The 19,583-nt window shown below is 40.2% G+C and overlaps 1 protein-coding gene across 1 annotated transcript in view; it reads right to left on the bottom strand.

The window, feature by feature from the left end:
- Positions 1 to 19,583, bottom strand: part of diaph2 (diaphanous-related formin 2) — a 360,718-nt gene that overhangs the window by 31,090 nt on the left and 310,045 nt on the right. The window contains exons 28-29 of the mRNA XM_053324402.1: positions 11,732 to 11,824; positions 10,191 to 10,256 (exon numbers count right to left, since the gene is read on the bottom strand). Of these exons, the coding sequence (XP_053180377.1) occupies positions 10,191 to 10,256; positions 11,732 to 11,824 (159 nt within the window). The remainder of the gene's footprint in view (positions 1 to 10,190; positions 10,257 to 11,731; positions 11,825 to 19,583) is intronic.

Genomic DNA, 19,583 nt, shown 5'->3' with positions numbered 1-19,583 from the left:
CCCCATACACCTCAGCTACTTCTCAGGCCCTCATCCTGCTGCCATAACGGGTTGGTTATGGAAACCGTAGTCAGTTTATATGCACTACAACTGCAGACACAGAAACATTTGTGTATAGAATACAGTGCACAAAGTACCCGCAAATATACAGTATCTGTGCTTATATACAAGCATACACCTCTGACATACTCTTGCGTGCATATTCTACACTCACATCAACACACACACAATTGCAAATCTCTGCCTTTTACCATCTATCTGCTTAATCCTCATCTAATGGAAGCAGAGGGTCTGCACTGTTGCAAACCTTCTATTTTTAAACTTGACATATTAGTCATCTCTTAGGGGAGTAACATTGTAAGTTATGGAATTCATGAATACCAAGCTGTTGTGTTTTCTTGTTTATTTCCCCCTTCCTTCTCAGTGCAGTGTTACTGTTTGGATGAAATCAAATAAACTCACATATGTAGGTGGGTCGGATTCCTATCTTCATAAGAGCACATATGCCAATCAGCTCCTGCTAAGGAGGGAGCATGGTTGTGCATCACACCATTTTGGGCATGTGGTAAAATCTGTGAAGATTAACAGGTGCATAGGCAAAGATACTGTCTTTTTGTTCTTTGTCTCTTTCATTCCTTTTTTATCAACCATATCCAAAGTGAGACATCTTAGTCTCATATAATTCTCTCAGTTTCAAATCAGAACAGAACCCCTTTTTAAATAAGCTCCTCAGCTCTGTTTAATTACCCATAACCCACCATTACCGGTCATTATAATTTTTAGATGAGCTGCTAAATTTCCATTTATGTAAGCCACAGCTGACTTAAAATGTACCCTTTAAAAAGTTAATCAAAATCAGCGAAAAAGGTAATAGTCTACAAACACTGTATGAGATTTCAAGAAATTCCATAATAACATCAGGTAGACTGGGAAGTGAAAACACAACAATAATCTTTCTGCAGTTTTCAACTTGGTATTCTCTTTACAACTACAGGAATGGACCAAAGGTCCTCTAGCAGACCTCTGGCAAAAGATATTGGCTTCCAAGCTAATGATCTCAAATTGTACACTTGTGGGTAATTAAGCATTGCTGTTCCCTCTGTAGCTTACAACAGCAAATATGTCATTGTGAGAATAAACAACAATTACACTTACTCTCATTACGCTCTAATTGCATCATCCTATGTTACAATCACAAGCAAGGGGACATCTTATTAAAAGCCACAAACAAATACATGTAAGACATAACAAAATAGGAGACCATATCCCAAAAACTTTGGAATCAATTTAAACAAAAATAGGCGGTTATGTGGACACTGGACATTAAATAGAGCATGCATTTAAAACCCTCATGGGTATTTGGTGGTCAACTACAACAGCAACACACTGTGTGCACTTAATGTGGCTGAAAGTGCTGTCAAAGCTTGGGAAAACTCATGCAGGCAAGGTAGTAATTTGACCTCACTCAAATCCTTCCATCAGACGCTAACCAAATAGAAGTCAAAAGAGCGAATGAAGAAAGACAAAGAGATAAAAGGGAAGAAAAAATAGAGAAGAGGCTAGACCATTGGGATTAGTGCTAAGTAACTAAATGGGCCATATCACTTTTCCATTACCAGACAGGAATAGCTATTTCAACTGATGGAATCTAAATAAAAAAAAGTAAACTCCGTCCTCTCTCAGTCTTTTGTTCATTCGCGTGTAAATATTGTGCATGCTTATAGCCTTTCCGTTTTTTCCTATATGAGCAAATGGAGATTTGCCTTCATATCCTTGAGGCCCATCAATAAATAAACCTGACGCAAATAAACAGATAAATAAATAAATGTGAAGAGCCTAGTAAATGGGCATCAGTCAGCATTAGTGATGGAACCATGTCATGCACAATCATGCTTGACTGGAGGGGGAGTGCCTGAGTGTAGGGAGCATTTTTGCTGATTGCATGCCCTGTGTGTGTGTGTGTGTGTGTGTGTGTGTGTGTGTGTGTGTGTGTGTGTGTGTGTGTGTTCATGTGAGTGAGTGAGTGAGTGAGTGAGAGAGAGAGAGAGAGAGAGAGAGAGAGAGAGAGAGAGAGAGAGAGAGAGAGAGAGAGAGAGAGAGAGAGAGAGAGAGTGAGTGAGTGAGTGAGTGAGTGAGTGAGTGAGAGAGAGAGAGAGAGAGAGAGTAGGAGGGGGCATTACTGTGTTTTTCTCCCTTTTACCCTCATTTAACCCTTTCTTCCCCCTTTAACTCTGTATCTCTATCACTATAGATGCATCTGTCCATAACTGCACAACACCCTGACTTCATTTCAACGGATGTTGACAGCAACATCCATTTTTTTTAGTCCTTGATGATTAAATCTGTGTTGAAAGCCTCAAGCAGCTTCTTTCTTTTACTTTCTAAACTGCTTTATGTACCGTCTACTCTTTTTGTCTGACAAACACCTTGACTCTGTTTTAACTCAGATGACTGATTAGCAGACGGCATCTATCCTTGAACATGTACGGTACTGTGTTAAGAACATTGCTCTAATGACAATGACGACTCACTTCAGATGTTTTCACAGATAGAATAGTGACCATAGCTCTAAAGAAATTACAGATTTTTTTCTTTTTGTTGTTGAGACAGCCAGATATTAAGTTCACGACACCAATTCATGCAAAGTACACAAACACGTTAATTGTGAAAGGATGTGGGAGGCTTACTGGTTTACTTAAAAATGCAAAATATTATTTTCCTAGTGTGTGTTTTTCTTGTATTCATTTGGGAGTGTGAACACTTGTATAAGTTTTCTAACATAGTTTAAGAAATAATTAACCTTTACACCTCGATTTTGTTGCCTAACATTTAGGGTTTAAGGCAACAAAAACTGGCAGATTTTATTAGTGTTTATATTTTATATATCTACTGTTATTTATTACTCAAATTACAAGTCATTACAGCCAATGAAACCTCAGAGGCAAACTGCCTTGTAATTAAGTGCATTATTTTCCTGCAACTTCCTGCTTTCACAAATATGTACTACAGATTACATTTATTTGGCTTCATGTTTTCATTTACAAATTACAGGAAATTTCTCCTTTTCTCAATGTACAAGAATGAAAAAAAATACAGTATGTAGATCTTGATCTTGAAGTGCTGATGTTCGTGTTACTCTCACTTACTGATTTGACCTCAGAAGCATTGTTAATTAATTACGTTTTATTCATTTCAATCTAAAAAATATGATCTTATCTTCATTTAATTATAAGCATAGTCAAAAGCATTATAAAACTGCAAAATTGAACTTCAATTTTTCAAGTGTAATTTAATTAACAGCATTGTAGAACCTGCTGAATTCACTTTGTAACAAATTCAAGTGTGAAAAAAGTCAGGACAGCTATGTCACAAGCCCCACCTACTCCAAACTGAGAGCATCACATACATTATAATTTATTTTATATCGTTGTTCCTAGAATCACCTTTACTGATATGTCCTTTTGAAAGGAGCATTAAACATGCTTTGACACACTCTCTCTTTATCTGCATTTATGAGAATTACTATTATCACTCATTGCCTGGTCCACCGTTCCTTCCCTTTACCTCCCTATTACAGACATCAAGCATGTCTAATGGGAAAGTAAAATATTAATTTCACCTCATTGTGGCTGACAGATTCTAGATAATGGCTGACACTTCAAATGCAAACATCAGCCTGGACATTATATCCTAAACCTTAGTAATAGCCACATCATATTAAGGAAGCGAAAAGACACACGAGTATGACAGCAGAGATAGAAGTATTTGATTCAGGCACTGCTTCTTATTGTCAATGCTTCGCATAACCATACAGGATGGCATCCTATTCCTACACACATTATTATTTCTCTAGCTGATCATCAGTTGGCCCTGCTGTATGCCTAATGAGCGATAAATAAGGTTTAATTCAACCGACGTAAGTTGCCCATCCTTCAACACTAAGCATGATGGCTTGGACGAGATTCCATTGGAATTATATGAGGGCAATTTTTCAGCTAGTAGGATGGTCCGACTGCCTCTCCTATATTTGGCTTTCATCAGCATTCCTTTGGCTTTAAGCTCTGCAAGTTTATGGGTCTATTAGGAATTCATCAAACAATGAACAATATCACTCTTATTGTGTGTATGTGCCCGGGGTAAAAATAAGATAAAACCCTCCATTATGGGGCCTCCAAAGCATATTTGCCCTCCAAAATTGATCCAGTATTGACAATTTACACTTAGGGTGACCTTTCATAACTGCCCACATACTTGAAAGCCAATATTGTTTGGAGAGTGAGCAAGAAAAAAAACACATCATACTGCAAACACTCTAGGATATTATTGAATATGATAAATTAGTAGACATTTTTGCTCGGCAGTTGTTCGTTGATAGTCCACTAGGCGGGAGGCCTGAGTTCTTTTTACATCAATGAGGCCCTGTACCAATAGAGTAAGACAATATTGGAGTTAGGTGTTGAGAACTCTGAACCCATAATAGTACTAGCTCATTGACTTTATTTCTAAAAAAGGAAAGAAAAAGTAAGCATTACCATAGGGAGCTAGACTCCACATGATAAGACTTCCCAGACAGGGGCTGTAAAAGGGCATAATGGCATGAAAAGGGCATGCAGACAGCCCCCTGTTGATATCCTGTGCTCAAGTAGATAGCTTCAGTATAACAGCAAATGGTTTGGGGGCGGTGGGGGGTACCTAACAGCAGGGGCAGGGGCGAGAGACCCCTGGTGTCCACTCAGAGGGACTGAGCCTTTTATTAAGATTTGATTTATCCTCTCAAAATGGCTCCATGTCACACTTCACTTACTTTACATCCTCTCTTGGCAGAGTCAAGCAACGAATCAGTTATGCGCCAAGGGTACTCAAATGGTACATAAAATCTTCATCTATATTTCCATGATGGGTTTTCTGCTGAGGATGAAAAATGATCAGGTCCAGAGAAAGGCCCTACGGGTCAATGGGAGGGACAATGGCTTTGTCTATGCCTTAGGACATCAAATCTTAATGGAGTGGCTGCCCATGCCTCAGTCCCTTCCCATCTGCCTTTCCTTTTGGCTGTTGATAAATATCCTTATCTGTGAGAAGCAGGTGATAGATTTCAAGCAGCACATCTCTACAGAGCTCTGCTCTCATCTACTCTATGGATATCTTACATCTACTAAGCCATCCGAGCTATAGCATGAGGCACTGACACCCTCTGGGTCTCTTCGCCCCAAATCATGTTAGCTCCACTTCCTGTAGGATCGCCTCTGGGACCGCCCCAATGAATAACATCTATTAACACCCTGAAGTGTATGCCAGAAGCTTGTGGAAGCAAAGGGCTTTAGCCCTCAACTCAGAGACACCCTACAGCAATACTACCTATCTAATATGTGACACTCGATTGTGCATGTGTGTGTGAGAAACAGTACAAAAGAACAACTGCCGGAGTGGTTTGGAGCCAACAAGAAAGAGATAAAGTGATGGGTACAACATATGTGTGAGCAAATTAATTACTAAGGTAATTATGATCACTATCACTTCCTATGATGTAATTTAAGAAACAAATGGGTGATTGTCCCCCTGATCAGGGAACAGATGAGGAAGTAGCTGCCAGGCTGAACCCACTGTAGTGTGGTTGTCTACATCAGGGTGATGTGGATAACAAACACATGTAATATAGGTATAAACAGATCATTTATGTCACAAATGATGTGGGGTATAAGAGAACAAGAGGAAATTCTTTATCATTGCCAGCAGTTCCTTCTTAAGACACTTCCTTTTGGTTTTTTCATTTGCCTCTTTGCAGATTCACCTGATTTCTTCCTCTAAAATTTCATGAGAGAAAATAGGTAATTTAATCTTCATTAAACATACAGGGGGCCCACTCTCTGGTCTGACCAGCTGAATTAACTGCAAGGCTTTGGGGGATTTGAAGGTTGGGCTGAAAATCCATAACCCTGACAAGCATTATATCACTGCATCTCCATTTTTTAATGGGTGTAAGATGATCCCTCCCTATTCAATGTCAAATAAGTCCTTAAGAGACTTACTATATAGAACAGATAAGGGAACTTTTGATGGACTGACCTGTGAAGGTGAGGTAGGAGAATGGGCCAGAGAGAGGAAAGGAGAGAGGCCCTGGTTTGGGAATGTAATGATGTTGAAAAGGCAGTAAATAAATACGATTGGCTGAGTTCTCTTTGAAATCTGATTGATGTGTCTTTTGGGATGCCCCCCAGTATGAAAGACCTACTGAGTCTGTGGCTTTCATCCCTGACCGAAAATCGATGAGCTAGGATGTATGAGAGGCTCCTGTTCTCTACCCACCAATCTCCTGCCAGATACCCAGGTAACTGTCTCACCAGAAAGGGAATAGGATATAGAAGAGGAGAAAGCAAACATATCTTTTTTTATCCTTATTCAAGTAAAATTTAATTTAGTGTTGACTGCAGTTCATGTGAAGTGTTGGATTCTACACTATACAACATTATATAAATTATCTTCCTGAAATAAGACTGAAATCACAACAAATATGTTGCTCCGCTGTTCTCCATCAATCCATCCAGTTTCTGTGTGTATAATTAGGACTGGCTGGTGTAATTGCATAACACATGAGTATGGCCTTCCAGGTTAGGTTTTCCAGCTTACACAAAGTGGAGACAAGGAAATAGGAATGCTTCTGGGGGTAATTGGGTGTAATTGTGACTGGCAGAAACTAGAATTGTGTTCAGCCTGACACTTGAGGTAGTCTGCTAGAGTATAGTTTAGCCTGAAGGACGACAAAGAACGACATGCTGATTTTAAATGAACTCTTTTTACGTAAGCAAAGATTCATGTGTGACTCTGAGAGACTCTCTCTGGTACATGCTCCTCGTTTGAGGATGGCGAGAGGTTAATCAAGCTTTAAAGCATGAGATTACAACAGACATGACAAGCAGGAGTGAATAGATTTGGCACACTGTCTGATATATCTGCTTAGAGAACCTTCTCTTTTAGTTAATTCAGAGACTGAAATGCTGTCAGTCCGTGAGTCAGAGAGAAAGATGTACAGAGCAAATATGTACAGAACAAAAGTACATAAAAATTAATGCAGCTCCACTGACCCAGAATCTACATCATTCTCTGAATACAGACTTACTGTAAACACTGACAGTTCTCACCATGCACAAATAAGTAGAAATCCAAAGACAGAATTCAATCACTGAGATACATTTTGTCACTAAATTGTCCACCACTGGGGAACTTAAAGGGACATTTCAGTATTTTTCAACCCGGACCACATTTTTCCATCTTTTTGTGTTTAGGTGGCTAATAGGGAAAACAATATGTGTTATTGGTCGAGTACTGAGTGAAAGCGCCTCAGCTTGCAGCTTTGAAACAGGCAGTAAAGTAACCCTTTGGGGCAATAGTGCCCTGTCAATGTCCATCAAGGAAAATACTGTAGCTTGATTTTGCCACTGAAAGGCTCAAATAGTTATTATTATTTAGCTGATTGCCCTGTTGGATTACATTGCAGCCTGTTTCATGGATGTTGGCTGAAGCCCTCTCGCTCAGTACTGGACCAATTGTAAGAAATAGTTGTCCCCATTAGTCACTTAGACACAAAAAGATGGGAAAAGATGGGAAAACATGGTCCAGATTGAAAAATACTGAAGCTTCCCTTTAATAGTTTATCTTTACAGACTGTGCAGAAAGATTTCTGTTTGTCCCCTTATATGTGATGAGACAAATTCCCCTTATACTCTATAGTGGCTGAATTCATTTCCAGATTCCATTTAGAAAAAAATCCATGGAGCCAGCATGTCAAAAGGATTTCCCCCTGTCATCACCTCAGAGTAGAGAACCCAGGCAACTGTTAATCAAACCACAGAACCAGCTTTATATCAATAAACAGAGAGCTGTCAGCGCATAATACATTCTGGTAGCATAGCAGTGTTGTGCAAAAAAAGTGACCTGAGAAGAGTCTGATGCCCAATGTCATGCAAGAAAGACATCAAAAGGACCACACTAACCTTAGTTGTGTTGCAGGAATTTGGAAATCAAAGACATACATAATACTCAATACAATGCAAAGTATATTCATAAACAAAAACAGAGATGATGCCAAGACAAATCATGTTGTGCACGGGTGGCCAACCATGTTTACCAGTGTCAGGGCCCAGGTAGCGTGAAACCTCGGGTCAGGTTCCTCCCAGTTGGATGCACCCAGAATACATCAACAGAAAGGCCATCAGTAAACATCCTGATCAGATACCCAGACCCCATCAGAACAAAGAAGCACTGCTTTGACGCAGACACCCAGCAAAGGAAACCTGACACTATCCCAAAGTTCATGACCATAGATCAGGACTGGAACTTAGAATGGTAAATTGAGGGCCTTACCTTTAGGCTCTCTGAGATACTAAAACTCTTTCACTTGGGACAACAGCTTGCTCCCAGCTCAAAAGTGGCACTATACCATGGCCTCAGGCATGGTGGTGCTTCACATTTAGTTGCAAACCACCAACTACATGCTAAAGGTTATGGTCAAATAATGCCAAGAGGACTACATCATCTGCAAACACTAAAAATGGACACTTTACATTTATTGGCTGGAGTAAACAGAATATATGAGATGGTGCCTTAACATCATGTACGTGTTTTACTTCATCCATGATCTCCACCAGGAAATCACATAATTGTTCCTCCCATAGCAAAAATGTTGAGTTTTAGTTACCAGTTAGTAGCTTTCCACTGGCTACACTGGCTAGAAGATAACGGATTCTTAAAGGCTGAATAAGTCTGAAGCAGGAAAAAGCTAATAGCCAATTAGACAACATCAACCTTTGCAATGCCTCTGCCTAAACCTATATCATACATTACTACCTAACCCTAAAAAATATGTCCAATATTTTATTTTATCAATATGAATTTATTTTTTTCCTTTTCTTTATCTTTTATTACTGTACTAAGTGGTTGTTGAGAGTTAGAGCAAAATCATTTTCACACACATCATACTATTCAAATACACACTCATCCATACATCATTATGATGTCAGGTATTTGGACACACAACTGAAAGAGATTAAACCAATTATAACAGAAACTGTTGCAAGACACAGGGAACCAATCTGTTGAGTGTTGCAGACAATTAGGAATTCCAAAGTTGCCTCAAAGCATGCATGTGCATGGGTGGCATAAAAAAGCAGGAATCATCTAGCAAGGTATCGATTTGGGATGCTGTTGTACATCATTTTGACATTTACCAGACATAGAGGGGACAAAGAAAAGGTAATACACACAAATATTGTGCACGGCCAAAGCAAGGAGGTCTACAGACCTCTCCAACAAAAAAACTGTTACAAGACAGGACGTGATATCATGCTGTGACAGCATAGTTTTATAGGAAGAGCATGGCAATTAGATGATGACTGGAGCTGCTCTACAAGACAGAAATTTTCCTGAGTGAATCAAATACATTTCACTTAAAATAGTGGCCACTATAATGACTGTACGTTGAGTGTTACATGTTAAAACATTTAAGTTTAACATCTACAGTTGAACGCATTTTCAGAGGAACTGGGGTAATGTTACATCATATTAATCCTCTTTTGTGGCAGAGTGCTGGTAGTGTTATAAGGTATTCATTATAGTTGACTTTTTTTAATGACTTAAAATGCCATGTTTTGTTTTTTTCTTTGTTGTTTTATATCATGTGCTATAAATATACTGTATGTGCAAAGTGCAATTACACAGCACATAAGTGAGAGGGCACTATCAACTATTGCCTATATTTTCGACAATTTTAACGTGGTCTTTACAAAAGCCTTGTTAATGCAGAAATTCAGCAATTATTTCTTTTAATTTAACATGTGAAAATGTAATTTCAAGTGAAACCAACACTGATCTTAAGTTATGGCTGTGTTACAGTTTCACTCATGTTGTTCACATTTTTAGTAGCATTACTATAGAAACCATGGTTTGATATGAATCATTATGTGTGTGTTGTGTATATAGTGTTGTTTCTCAAATACAGTAAATCTTACATAGTATGCCTTAGAACATTTAATTCTTTGCCAAGTCAAATGTAATAACTCAGCTCAGGACTCTGCATGTTGTAGACCAGCTCAGATTGAGTGTTCTGACAGTAAGGACTAATGCAGCCAGCAGAAGTGCAGTAGGAGGCAGGGTGGTGCTGGGTCTGGGTTAAAAAAGTAGTTTAATACACACACCTAGTGTTCTGTTACCATAGTTAGCACCTGGCCACCGAGAGCCTGGACTGGAAGGGCTTTGATCACCTGTAACAATGTTGGTGATGGAAAAATAATAATAAAGAAAAGAGGGGAAGGGAAGAATGGAGAAAAAGGAAAAGAGAGAAAGGCATCAGAGGTGACACATTTCAGATTTTAGACAGGAATGAGCCACCCCCAGAATTTGGCAAAACCCTTAAGATTTACAAAGACAGCTGCACACACATTTAGACACAGACATAGCCCCACATTAAACCCCAAATAAAGAAATATGGAATGAAAATAGTGAAAGTAAAGGATGGAAATGGCAATCTGTGTTACATTTGGAGTAACATTTTGATGTCATTATTGTTGAGCAGCATTATAGAAGTGGAAACAAGACAAACCAAATGAAGAACAACATAGTAAAATCTAGTATCATCAGCATTACATGATAAAAATCATTACATTACGTAATACGTTTGTCTTTTGAAAATAAAACTGGAATTTTCTCAACCAACTTGTTTTGGTATGAGGAAGTGGCCGTGTCGCCAAGCAGGTTCCTTTTCTTTGCCAAACACAAATAAAAACATCAACATAGGACAAGGATTTACGATAACGGCTATATTTTGTATACCACAGCAAATATTGACTACTAATAATTTTGCTGCTATCAACAGCTAATAATTCTGACATATAATACAGCAAATAGTCAATCTGTATTAAATAGGCAGAGAGTAAATAGTAGTCTGTTTGCAGAAATGTAGCCTTTACTTTTAAGTCTAAAGCATCTGTAGATGTCAGCAACAAACTAAAAATATGAGTCGGGCAGAAATGTATTTCCCCTGCCTTGAAAATGTATGCTTATTCTTATTGCCTGCTTTGCGGTGCAATCTTTAGCAGAACTATCTAGCCCAACCATTGTTTTTTTCCCCCCTCTTTTTTTCCTGCCTACTTGCCAGTGTGGAGATGACAGCACCTGTGGCTCTTCTGTAGAACTCTGACTTGAATATCAATTGACCCTGGCACCCCTACTAGGTGGTACTCCCCTGGGCATGGGTCATTCATCGTGGCAGAATGGAATATGTTAACACCAGGATTACACTAAATCAGCCTTAGTCCAACCGCAGCCAGCATGGCTGCATTATAATGAGTGCTTTATGAATGGCAAAGGGACAATAAATCGCTAATGACATGCACTAAGCCACATGTGTGCTTGTTCCTATGACTCATGTTTCCGCAAATACTCGTCATGTTTTATGTGTGTATCAGTCACAAATCCTCAAAACAAGTCCAAATGACACAAGTGCATGAATGGACACTAGTTCTAAGCAAACTGGAGAGCAAAGCCTCTTCGGTATGATAGACAGGAGCCAGTTGCAGTCAAAAAGTGAATGGGAAGGTGTGTCCAAACTTTTGACTGGTACTGTACGTTACCTGTAAAGTAGCAACATAATGGAGACAGTCTTTTTTTTTCTCCTGCAGACAGGTGAAACTGACCACAATTATAAATCAAGACAAGGATTGCGTTCTTGCTGCCTTACCATTTCGAGGTGTTCGTTTTCGTCGATCACGGAAAGCTGCTCCGGACTGTAGAGCTTCCATTAAGCTGTCCATCACACCAGTTTCATCTCCCTCTGTAAGAGAACAGATAATAGAGGAAAAATATTTATAAGATTTCTAACATTACCACAACAAGATGAAATACATAATGTATGCCTATGAATATGTACATGTACACATAAACACACATATGACTGCTTCAAGGTCTACTTCTGGGTATTCTGATGGATATCAATGGATGCCCACTAACCACAGGTGAATGGACAATCACCTTGCATCACAGGGAGAAAGGGCTGTGACTGAGAATGAGATATAAACAGGCCTTTTATAGAATGCATAAGTATTGAGACTGAGGCCTGTCACTCAGGCCTGTCCTTTTTTTCAGTAAACAGCTGGGCAAGAGGAAAATACACTTAGAGCTTACAACTAATACAGGCAGAGGAGCCCCAGGATGAAAGCATCCACTGATGGTCATTGACAGATATTCTTTCTGTGGCTAACGCAGGGGAGCTAAGTGCTCTTTACAAAGATTTAGTGTGGAGCCGCTCAATACCCGGGCGCTCTATCATTGTTCAGTCAATGACACCGGGACCGGCCTTCGAAAAACATTCCCCCCTGCCCACCGTTCCAGCTGTCGTGTGGATCCATGAAACCAGAGAACTACTCAGTCAGCATGGCTGAACAGACAGGTAGGAGACACTTAAAGTGCTATGAGGCTAATGGCGTGACAGGTTATTCCCACACAGTGCACATGCAGCATACCGCACTGGAATAGGGATTCAAAAATAAGCTTAGGGTTCTATATCTGGGTCATCTATCTTTACGCCCCAATACTAATGAGTCAGAGGGGCACCCTTTTTATCATGCTGGTCCAGAACAGACATTATTTTAAACTAGGATCATTAGGGTGACTTATTGTGGAGCTAGAGACTTGGCCATCAATTCTTCTGAATACATGAGTGAACTAGCTCTTCCACAATGTTTACCATCAGGGTCCAGGCATCTTGTTTCTCCAGGATGCTTACAGCTATAGCTGAACGGAAACATTCCGAAATAAGCGGAGACAGCAACTACCTCCATACGCAGTACTACAAGACATTAGGGTTATCAATCTTTTGTTAGTCGCGTGTGCTCAAAGAGACACAGTCAGACAAAGTGAATTTATGAACGGAACGCCTCAACACTGAATGTTACATGATTAATTTCAGGAAATGGTACATATTTTGCAATTATATGAGAAATTCAGGGCTGCATATGTTTTCCCTTCTCCTCCAGCAACAAACCAACCAACCTGCAATCATTCATGCAAGAAATGGGGAAAAAAGTATAACTAAGAATAGAAACATGTCATATGCAAATTTTGAAAAAAGCAACTCTTTAGTCGTACTTACACTAATTTTACTCTCTATCTCATTCCCTCTCTTTCTTCCTCAAGTCCTTCCCAAGGGCTACTTTGAAATCAAAGTATCTGTTCGGCTGTGTGCTGTGCTTAAAAGCAATCCCGATTAAATCAAGCTTAATTAGACCAGCTTTATCAGAACAAAACCAAAGCTGAGCCAAGTAGTGCTTATCTCAAATTGCAGCACTACACCTCAGATAACAAGCTCATTGGTTTAAAAGAGGGCACATGGGTTTTGTCTGCACTGGACCTAAAGAACAATATGGTGAACAACTCACAACTACTATAACTGTATCAACTCCCAAGATCTTTAGCTACTCTGTCTTCTTATGTAGGCTACCAAGGACACATTGTGAGTCTGACAGAAGGCAGAAAGTGTTAAGTGGCAGGTAAACATTTATCTACAACCACCTTGGCACAAGAAACTTTTTGACAGCTCCTTCTTCACTGCCTTCTTCATGGAGACCAAGACATCACAGGGGGCACCTGACACTTTGATCAATTTGTCCTACTTCTAGCTTAACTGTAGCACAATTCATCATTTGTAATGGCCAGACTTCGGAGCCCTAGTAGATTGGGGTTCAGAAGGAGGACTGCAGACACAAAGAACCAAAATGACTAAAATGGGAAACATACTCCCCTGTCACCTAACGGTACTCAATTAACTATGTCCTACTGGGCCGCAGTTTAAACTCGAACAGGAAAGCAGGAAATTCTCAAAGATGAGGCTTCACACAATCAACCTACATAAAACGTATGCATTTATGTTTATATACTCAACACATCTGCAAAGACGAGGTAAGTGATCAGTAACAAAACAAAACAAAAAAACCCAAAACAAAACAAAAAATGATTTGAGTACAGTTATTCTGCTAATCCTAAGAGCAAACTTTCTTCATTACTTATTGTAACATTGCCCATTTTTGCAGATATGTCTGCCTCTCTCCTGCAATTCACTCTTGTCTTATTTTGAGCTGTTAAACCGAGGGCAAATATTCATCGGCTTCTCATTAGCAGCAGTGGTAGATTGCATGCTGGGGAATTACAGAAAAGCTAACCTTTTATGCCCAAAGATCTTTCTCAAGAGGAAAGATCCCCTCTGCTCACAGGAAATTGCTTTCTAAATGGGTTAAGATGGGCTAAGACCCAAGACATTGACAAAACCCTTCCAGTGATGAAACACCTTGGTTGGCACCTCAACAGACAGCCCAGAGGTCCTTTAATGATATTATTAAAGCTTGTGGAAGTGTGGAACGTGGTTGCGGCTTTTGCACTTTTAGGTACTTTCTTAAACAGTTAAACCTTTAAAAGCAGAAGTAAAGCTCTGTGAAACTCTACTCCCAGAGAGTAATATTGTACCTGTTCATTTCTTTGATCCCTGCCTACCACCCCACCCCCCCTCCCCTCCCCCCTTCACCTGAGTATCAGGTGGTACCAGAACCCAGGGGCTGTGCCAAATGTAACAGGGAGCCCTGGGGATTGGTTCAGTCTGCAATATATTTACAAGCAGCACTATCACATTTTCTAATTAGGAGGGATAACAAGAGCAATGTGCTCTCAGCAGGATTGGCATAAAAACTTCACACATCAGATTAGTTTATCCCTAAGAAGAAAAGAAAAAAAACTACCTACAGTATAAGTGGGAGAAAGTGCCTGCGATGTACTATTCACCAATCCCCAGGAGCAGAGCACTCATACACAAAGTCACATGGCAACAGTTGCATAGATGGAAATGGAGGGAAAGAGATAATGGACACACATACTATACAGTGAATGTCACTATTGGGGAAGGAAGATGTAAAGGACAGAAAAAGGAAGAGGCAATATACAGAGAGAGAGAAGAAAAAGACATAGAGCAGAGAAGGCAGCATGGGGGAAGAGTGAAGAGGGTTTCTGTGGGTGCGCTAGTGCGTGTGGCGGAGTGGGTTATTGAGAGGGACTAGTGGAGCGAGGCAAGACACGAGGTCGTAAAACACCTTCCTGGATACTTGACGGCTTGAGTCCTGTGACATTTAATTATTTCTAAAACATACTCTGCAGTATGCAAGCACAGGCACACATATGCCCACCTAAACCTGCCTACACATGTTTTATTGGTACAAATGTATATTTGCAAAAAGTAGTAACTCGAGTTACCAAATCCAAATTTGTTGGGCAAATTTCTTGACTCACAAGCAAGTTTAAGTTCTATAAGCAAAGACAGCAAGATAGATTGATAAATAGAGTGAGGCTAGAGAGAGCATACTAATGTCAGCAGGGTGACCTTCTCTCATAGCTGCACATGGCAAGGTCAATTAGAAGAGATACAGCAGTTGAGCCAAAACTGTCAGATAACCATTGAGTCATCAAAGACTCTACCAAAACTCTTCAGTCAAGGCCTAATTAGGAATCAAATAAATTAGCTGACATTATGCAAAACATCTCAATAGTTTATTTTTGCCAATTAAGAGCAATTGTCCAAAACATTCAAAATATGTATGTAACTGCAATGTAAGAGAACAGCTGTCACTGCAAAATCATGACAAAGCTTTTCAATCGTCCAACCAGAAAACCATGTGTGGGTATGAATGAACTGCTGGCCTCTCCTTTAAACACCAAATGCATGGCATTCCTGTAATTATGCAGCAGTGTCAACAAAGTCTGTTCATAAATTCCATTTGCTATCTGTCATCTCCTGCATGTTGTGCTGTGGAGAAAAAACACAGTGGATCGATTGAGAACTCAATTTCTGATGGCTCACATGCAGCCTTCATGATTCATGGGGGAAAAGAGAGACAAATAATTCTTATGGGGGAAAAAAAGCAAGCTGTCTGGTACATTTGAGGGTTCTAACATGATAGCAAATTATGACCTCCTATATGCTGAGAGTGAAACTGGTAGCAACAACAGCATATAAATTGCAAAAATAAATAACATCATACGCATACAAAATACTGTAATTCATCATAGCAGCACATTTTAATCGATCGCAGCTACATATACAACCAAACTGAAGTGTTTGACATGAGAAACATGAGGCATAGGAGAGATGTCAACTACCACTATCCTTTCACTAGCCAAATCTATTCTGAGTCCAATTTGCTCTGTAATGAGATCTAATGAGGGCTTACAGGCCTTGTGCTTGATGAATTGAAACCACTGCGAGAGAGGAATACAGCGCGAGTTTAACCTCACCCCATTCACCCCCATGACTCGGGTAGAGAAGATGAGAAAGAAAAGGAAGCATAAAGAGGAGAGCAACAACTCATAGCTAGTTTTTTGTTGTTTTTTTGCTTGCTGCGGATTGTTTTTGAACACATTTGAGCCCATCTGTTCCCCCACAGAAAGTCACCTGTGCAATTAACCTGGACCATTAGCCGTGAAACAAAGGCCTCAGTGGAAGGAGGGGGTTCTGCTTTATGGCCAGGTGGAGAGACAACAACCACACTTCCTTTTAATCTCATCTCTCTCTCTCTCTCTCTCTCTCTCTCTCTCTCTCTCTCTCTCTCTCTCTACTCACTTGTATGCACCTGGTTTTGTGTTACTTTCACACCTGAATTCAAGCTCAGCCACCTAAACATACACAGCCACCTGCATTACTCAACGCTTGCTTCCTCTTGCAGCTCTGTTGTCTACTCTGTTGCTGTCTGGCTTCTCGCCCTCCTTTTCTACATTCCTAGCAGCTCCAAACACCCGAGCAGACCATTACTTCCACAGACAACTCAACTGCCTGAAGGACATCAGTCGTACACCTGTAAGATGCTTCTTCTCAGTTCTTCCTTTAGCCCCTTTTTTCACTCTCTCCTGGCAGTACAACCACCCAACCCTTACAAAAGCTTTGACACAATGACCTAAGAAACTTTTCAGACAGGCCCCAGTCTTTAATTTGTAGGTTTATGTTTGTGCATATATACTAGTCCACTTGAGAGAAGGAAAAAAAGGGGAACGGAAGGGTAAGATGGCTAATAAAAAAGACAGATTTGCCTGCTGATTAATCTGGATTGTTTTACTCTAACCACTTGATGAGCAAACCCACTCATGTCCTCCTTAACTCAATCAGGGATGCTCCCACAACCCTCCATTTCCAGGGGGAATGGCAGTGTAGCTACTACTTTCCTCCTTCTATGAGGCCCTGTGTGGCGCCATTGTCAGTGCAAGAATGGAAAGAAAAACATGAAGAGAGGGCAGAATGTCTTGAAGATGGGGGAGGTGGGTGGTAGGTGAGAGGTATATTGTGTTTGACGTGCATGAAGTAGAGACAAGTGTTGGAGCTAGGCTGGCCTGGTCACTGCAGGCCTGATCCCATAACCTGAAAGAAAGAAAAAAAAAACAAAGTCCTGACGGCACAAGACTCGGGGAAACGTGGAGAGAAGTTGGATGTCGACAAGGGAGAGATGAAAGTGGATTAGCCGCCGTGGCGATTTGCATTCTGTGGTGGAACGAAAGCCCCTGTGATGCCCCAAATAGCTGGATGCATGAATAAGTAAACAAACAAAAACAAAAATAAACCCTCCATCTGGATGGATGCTGCCAGGCCCCAAGTGAGAAACAGTAGGGAGGGGAGGTTGGAAGATGGGAAGGGGGAAGAGAGATGCTTGCAACGTAGCAGTCACCACACTCTGCTTCCTCTGCTATCATTTACTTCAACTGCCTGCGGGCCCCCCTGGTTACCATATTGCTCTCACCATCTATCCACTGCTTTCGGCTAGCTTGCCCAGTAACACCACCAAAACACAAGGGAGAGCTCCAACCCAGCACTGACAGATGTTAAGTTGACACACTTTCTCAGAGCCACATGGGGTCAACAAGTCAGGGTGCCAGCAGGGCCACAGGAGCCAGTCCTCACAGCAGAGTAGACCACTACTGCCCCTTTTCCATAGGCTAAGTACATCTAAATTTAGCTGCAATATGGTATATACATTTCTACTGTGACCTCACAGCAGGGGATAACCTTTGATGGTGACTGCTTCAACAAAGCTATCACTGTTAAGTGATCAAATTGTGTGGTCTTAATAGAGAGAGCACCATTTTTATTAATTTTTTGTTTTGTTTCTTTGATTTCAGTCATGTGTTTCTATCTTTTCAACCTTTTTTTAAGATTATGGTCTATTTTTTGATCTGCTCTCCTTTGTCATGATGTCAGTGCAATTGTCAAATCTGTTTTTTAGCTACTGTAAAAAGCCCCTACATACATATTCTTTATGCAGTTATGGACTATTTTAAACCATTATGTTGGCATATGTTTTTCTTTGTAGAAAAATAAGACATTCTCTGTGAAATTGGGTATAGTATATGTGGTGCTTTAAGCCCATTCATTCTAGTTCCTTCGGGTTAGATCCTTAGAAGTGAATATGTTGTGACCTCCATTACTATCAGCCACAGGGGTTTTATTACTACTACTAAAAGTCGGCAAAGTCAGGAATTTACAGATCCTACACATAGGGGCTTTAATGCAATTTAAATAGTTTTTGCTTCAGTTTTTGCTTTTGGGCGGATGGCTAGCTAGTTGAAAAGGTACAGGCACTTTTATTATGGTTTGGTTGAACCTCGAACAATAACACAGTAAGAAAATAACCAACACCTTTTACTATGCCACTGTGGACAGGAATGGCACAAAAGTACCTCTGCCATGCCAACAGCATCTTGACTGCACAGGCATTCAGCATTTTTGACTGTTCCTATCAGAGTCCCTTACATGTATCAGGCTATTAAGATTAAAGAGATGTCAAAGGTGCATGTGGAATTACATTTGGAAAGCTATTAACGCTATGGATGTCATCCATCCAGGACAGCATAGACTCCCCATTTTAAACAAGTGGCACATTTGGATAGCGTATGCTGAGTTGGAATCCACATCAAGATAACATCTGACTCAAACCCCACGTGGGCTGTTTGCATCAGTGAAAGGCGGTGCTGTCTGGGAAAGCTAAATGGATTTGACAATGGAATTTGATGGTCTTTGTAGTGAGGGTAATTAGGTTTGATTGACTGTAAAGTGACTGGTGAGGTCCAGATCTTGGAGGGGAAATGATCAGACACTTGAACCACCTACAAATTAATGAGATTCAACTGTGCCTGAGCTGATTTCACCAAGGAGAAGTAGAACATTTACAGAAGCAAGGGGAGAGAGGAAAGTACATGGCGGGATGAGTAAAATGTATGTGTGTGTGTGTGTGTGTGTGTGTGTGTGTGTATAGAAGAGAGAGAAAACCAGAAAGACAAATATATCTGATGCATGCCTCACTTCCTTGATTGTGACTAAATTACTTTAAAAATAACAGATAAATAATTCAAAAATTTAAGGTCAAATCTAATCCATGTTTTTTGTCTTTCCAAGTTAAAGAAGAAAACAAACAACATATTTAATCTGACAATTTAATGCATAAGGCAAACAGCAAGAGTGGTGCTGCCATTCAATTGCTAATGAACTATGGTATTTATCACATAATATTAAG

This window comes from Scomber japonicus, chromosome 8 (genome assembly GCF_027409825.1).
Source record: "Scomber japonicus isolate fScoJap1 chromosome 8, fScoJap1.pri, whole genome shotgun sequence".
NCBI lineage: Eukaryota > Metazoa > Chordata > Actinopteri > Scombriformes > Scombridae > Scomber > Scomber japonicus.
Note: the sequence above shows the minus strand (reverse complement) of the source record. Positions and strands in the feature narration are given on the sequence as shown.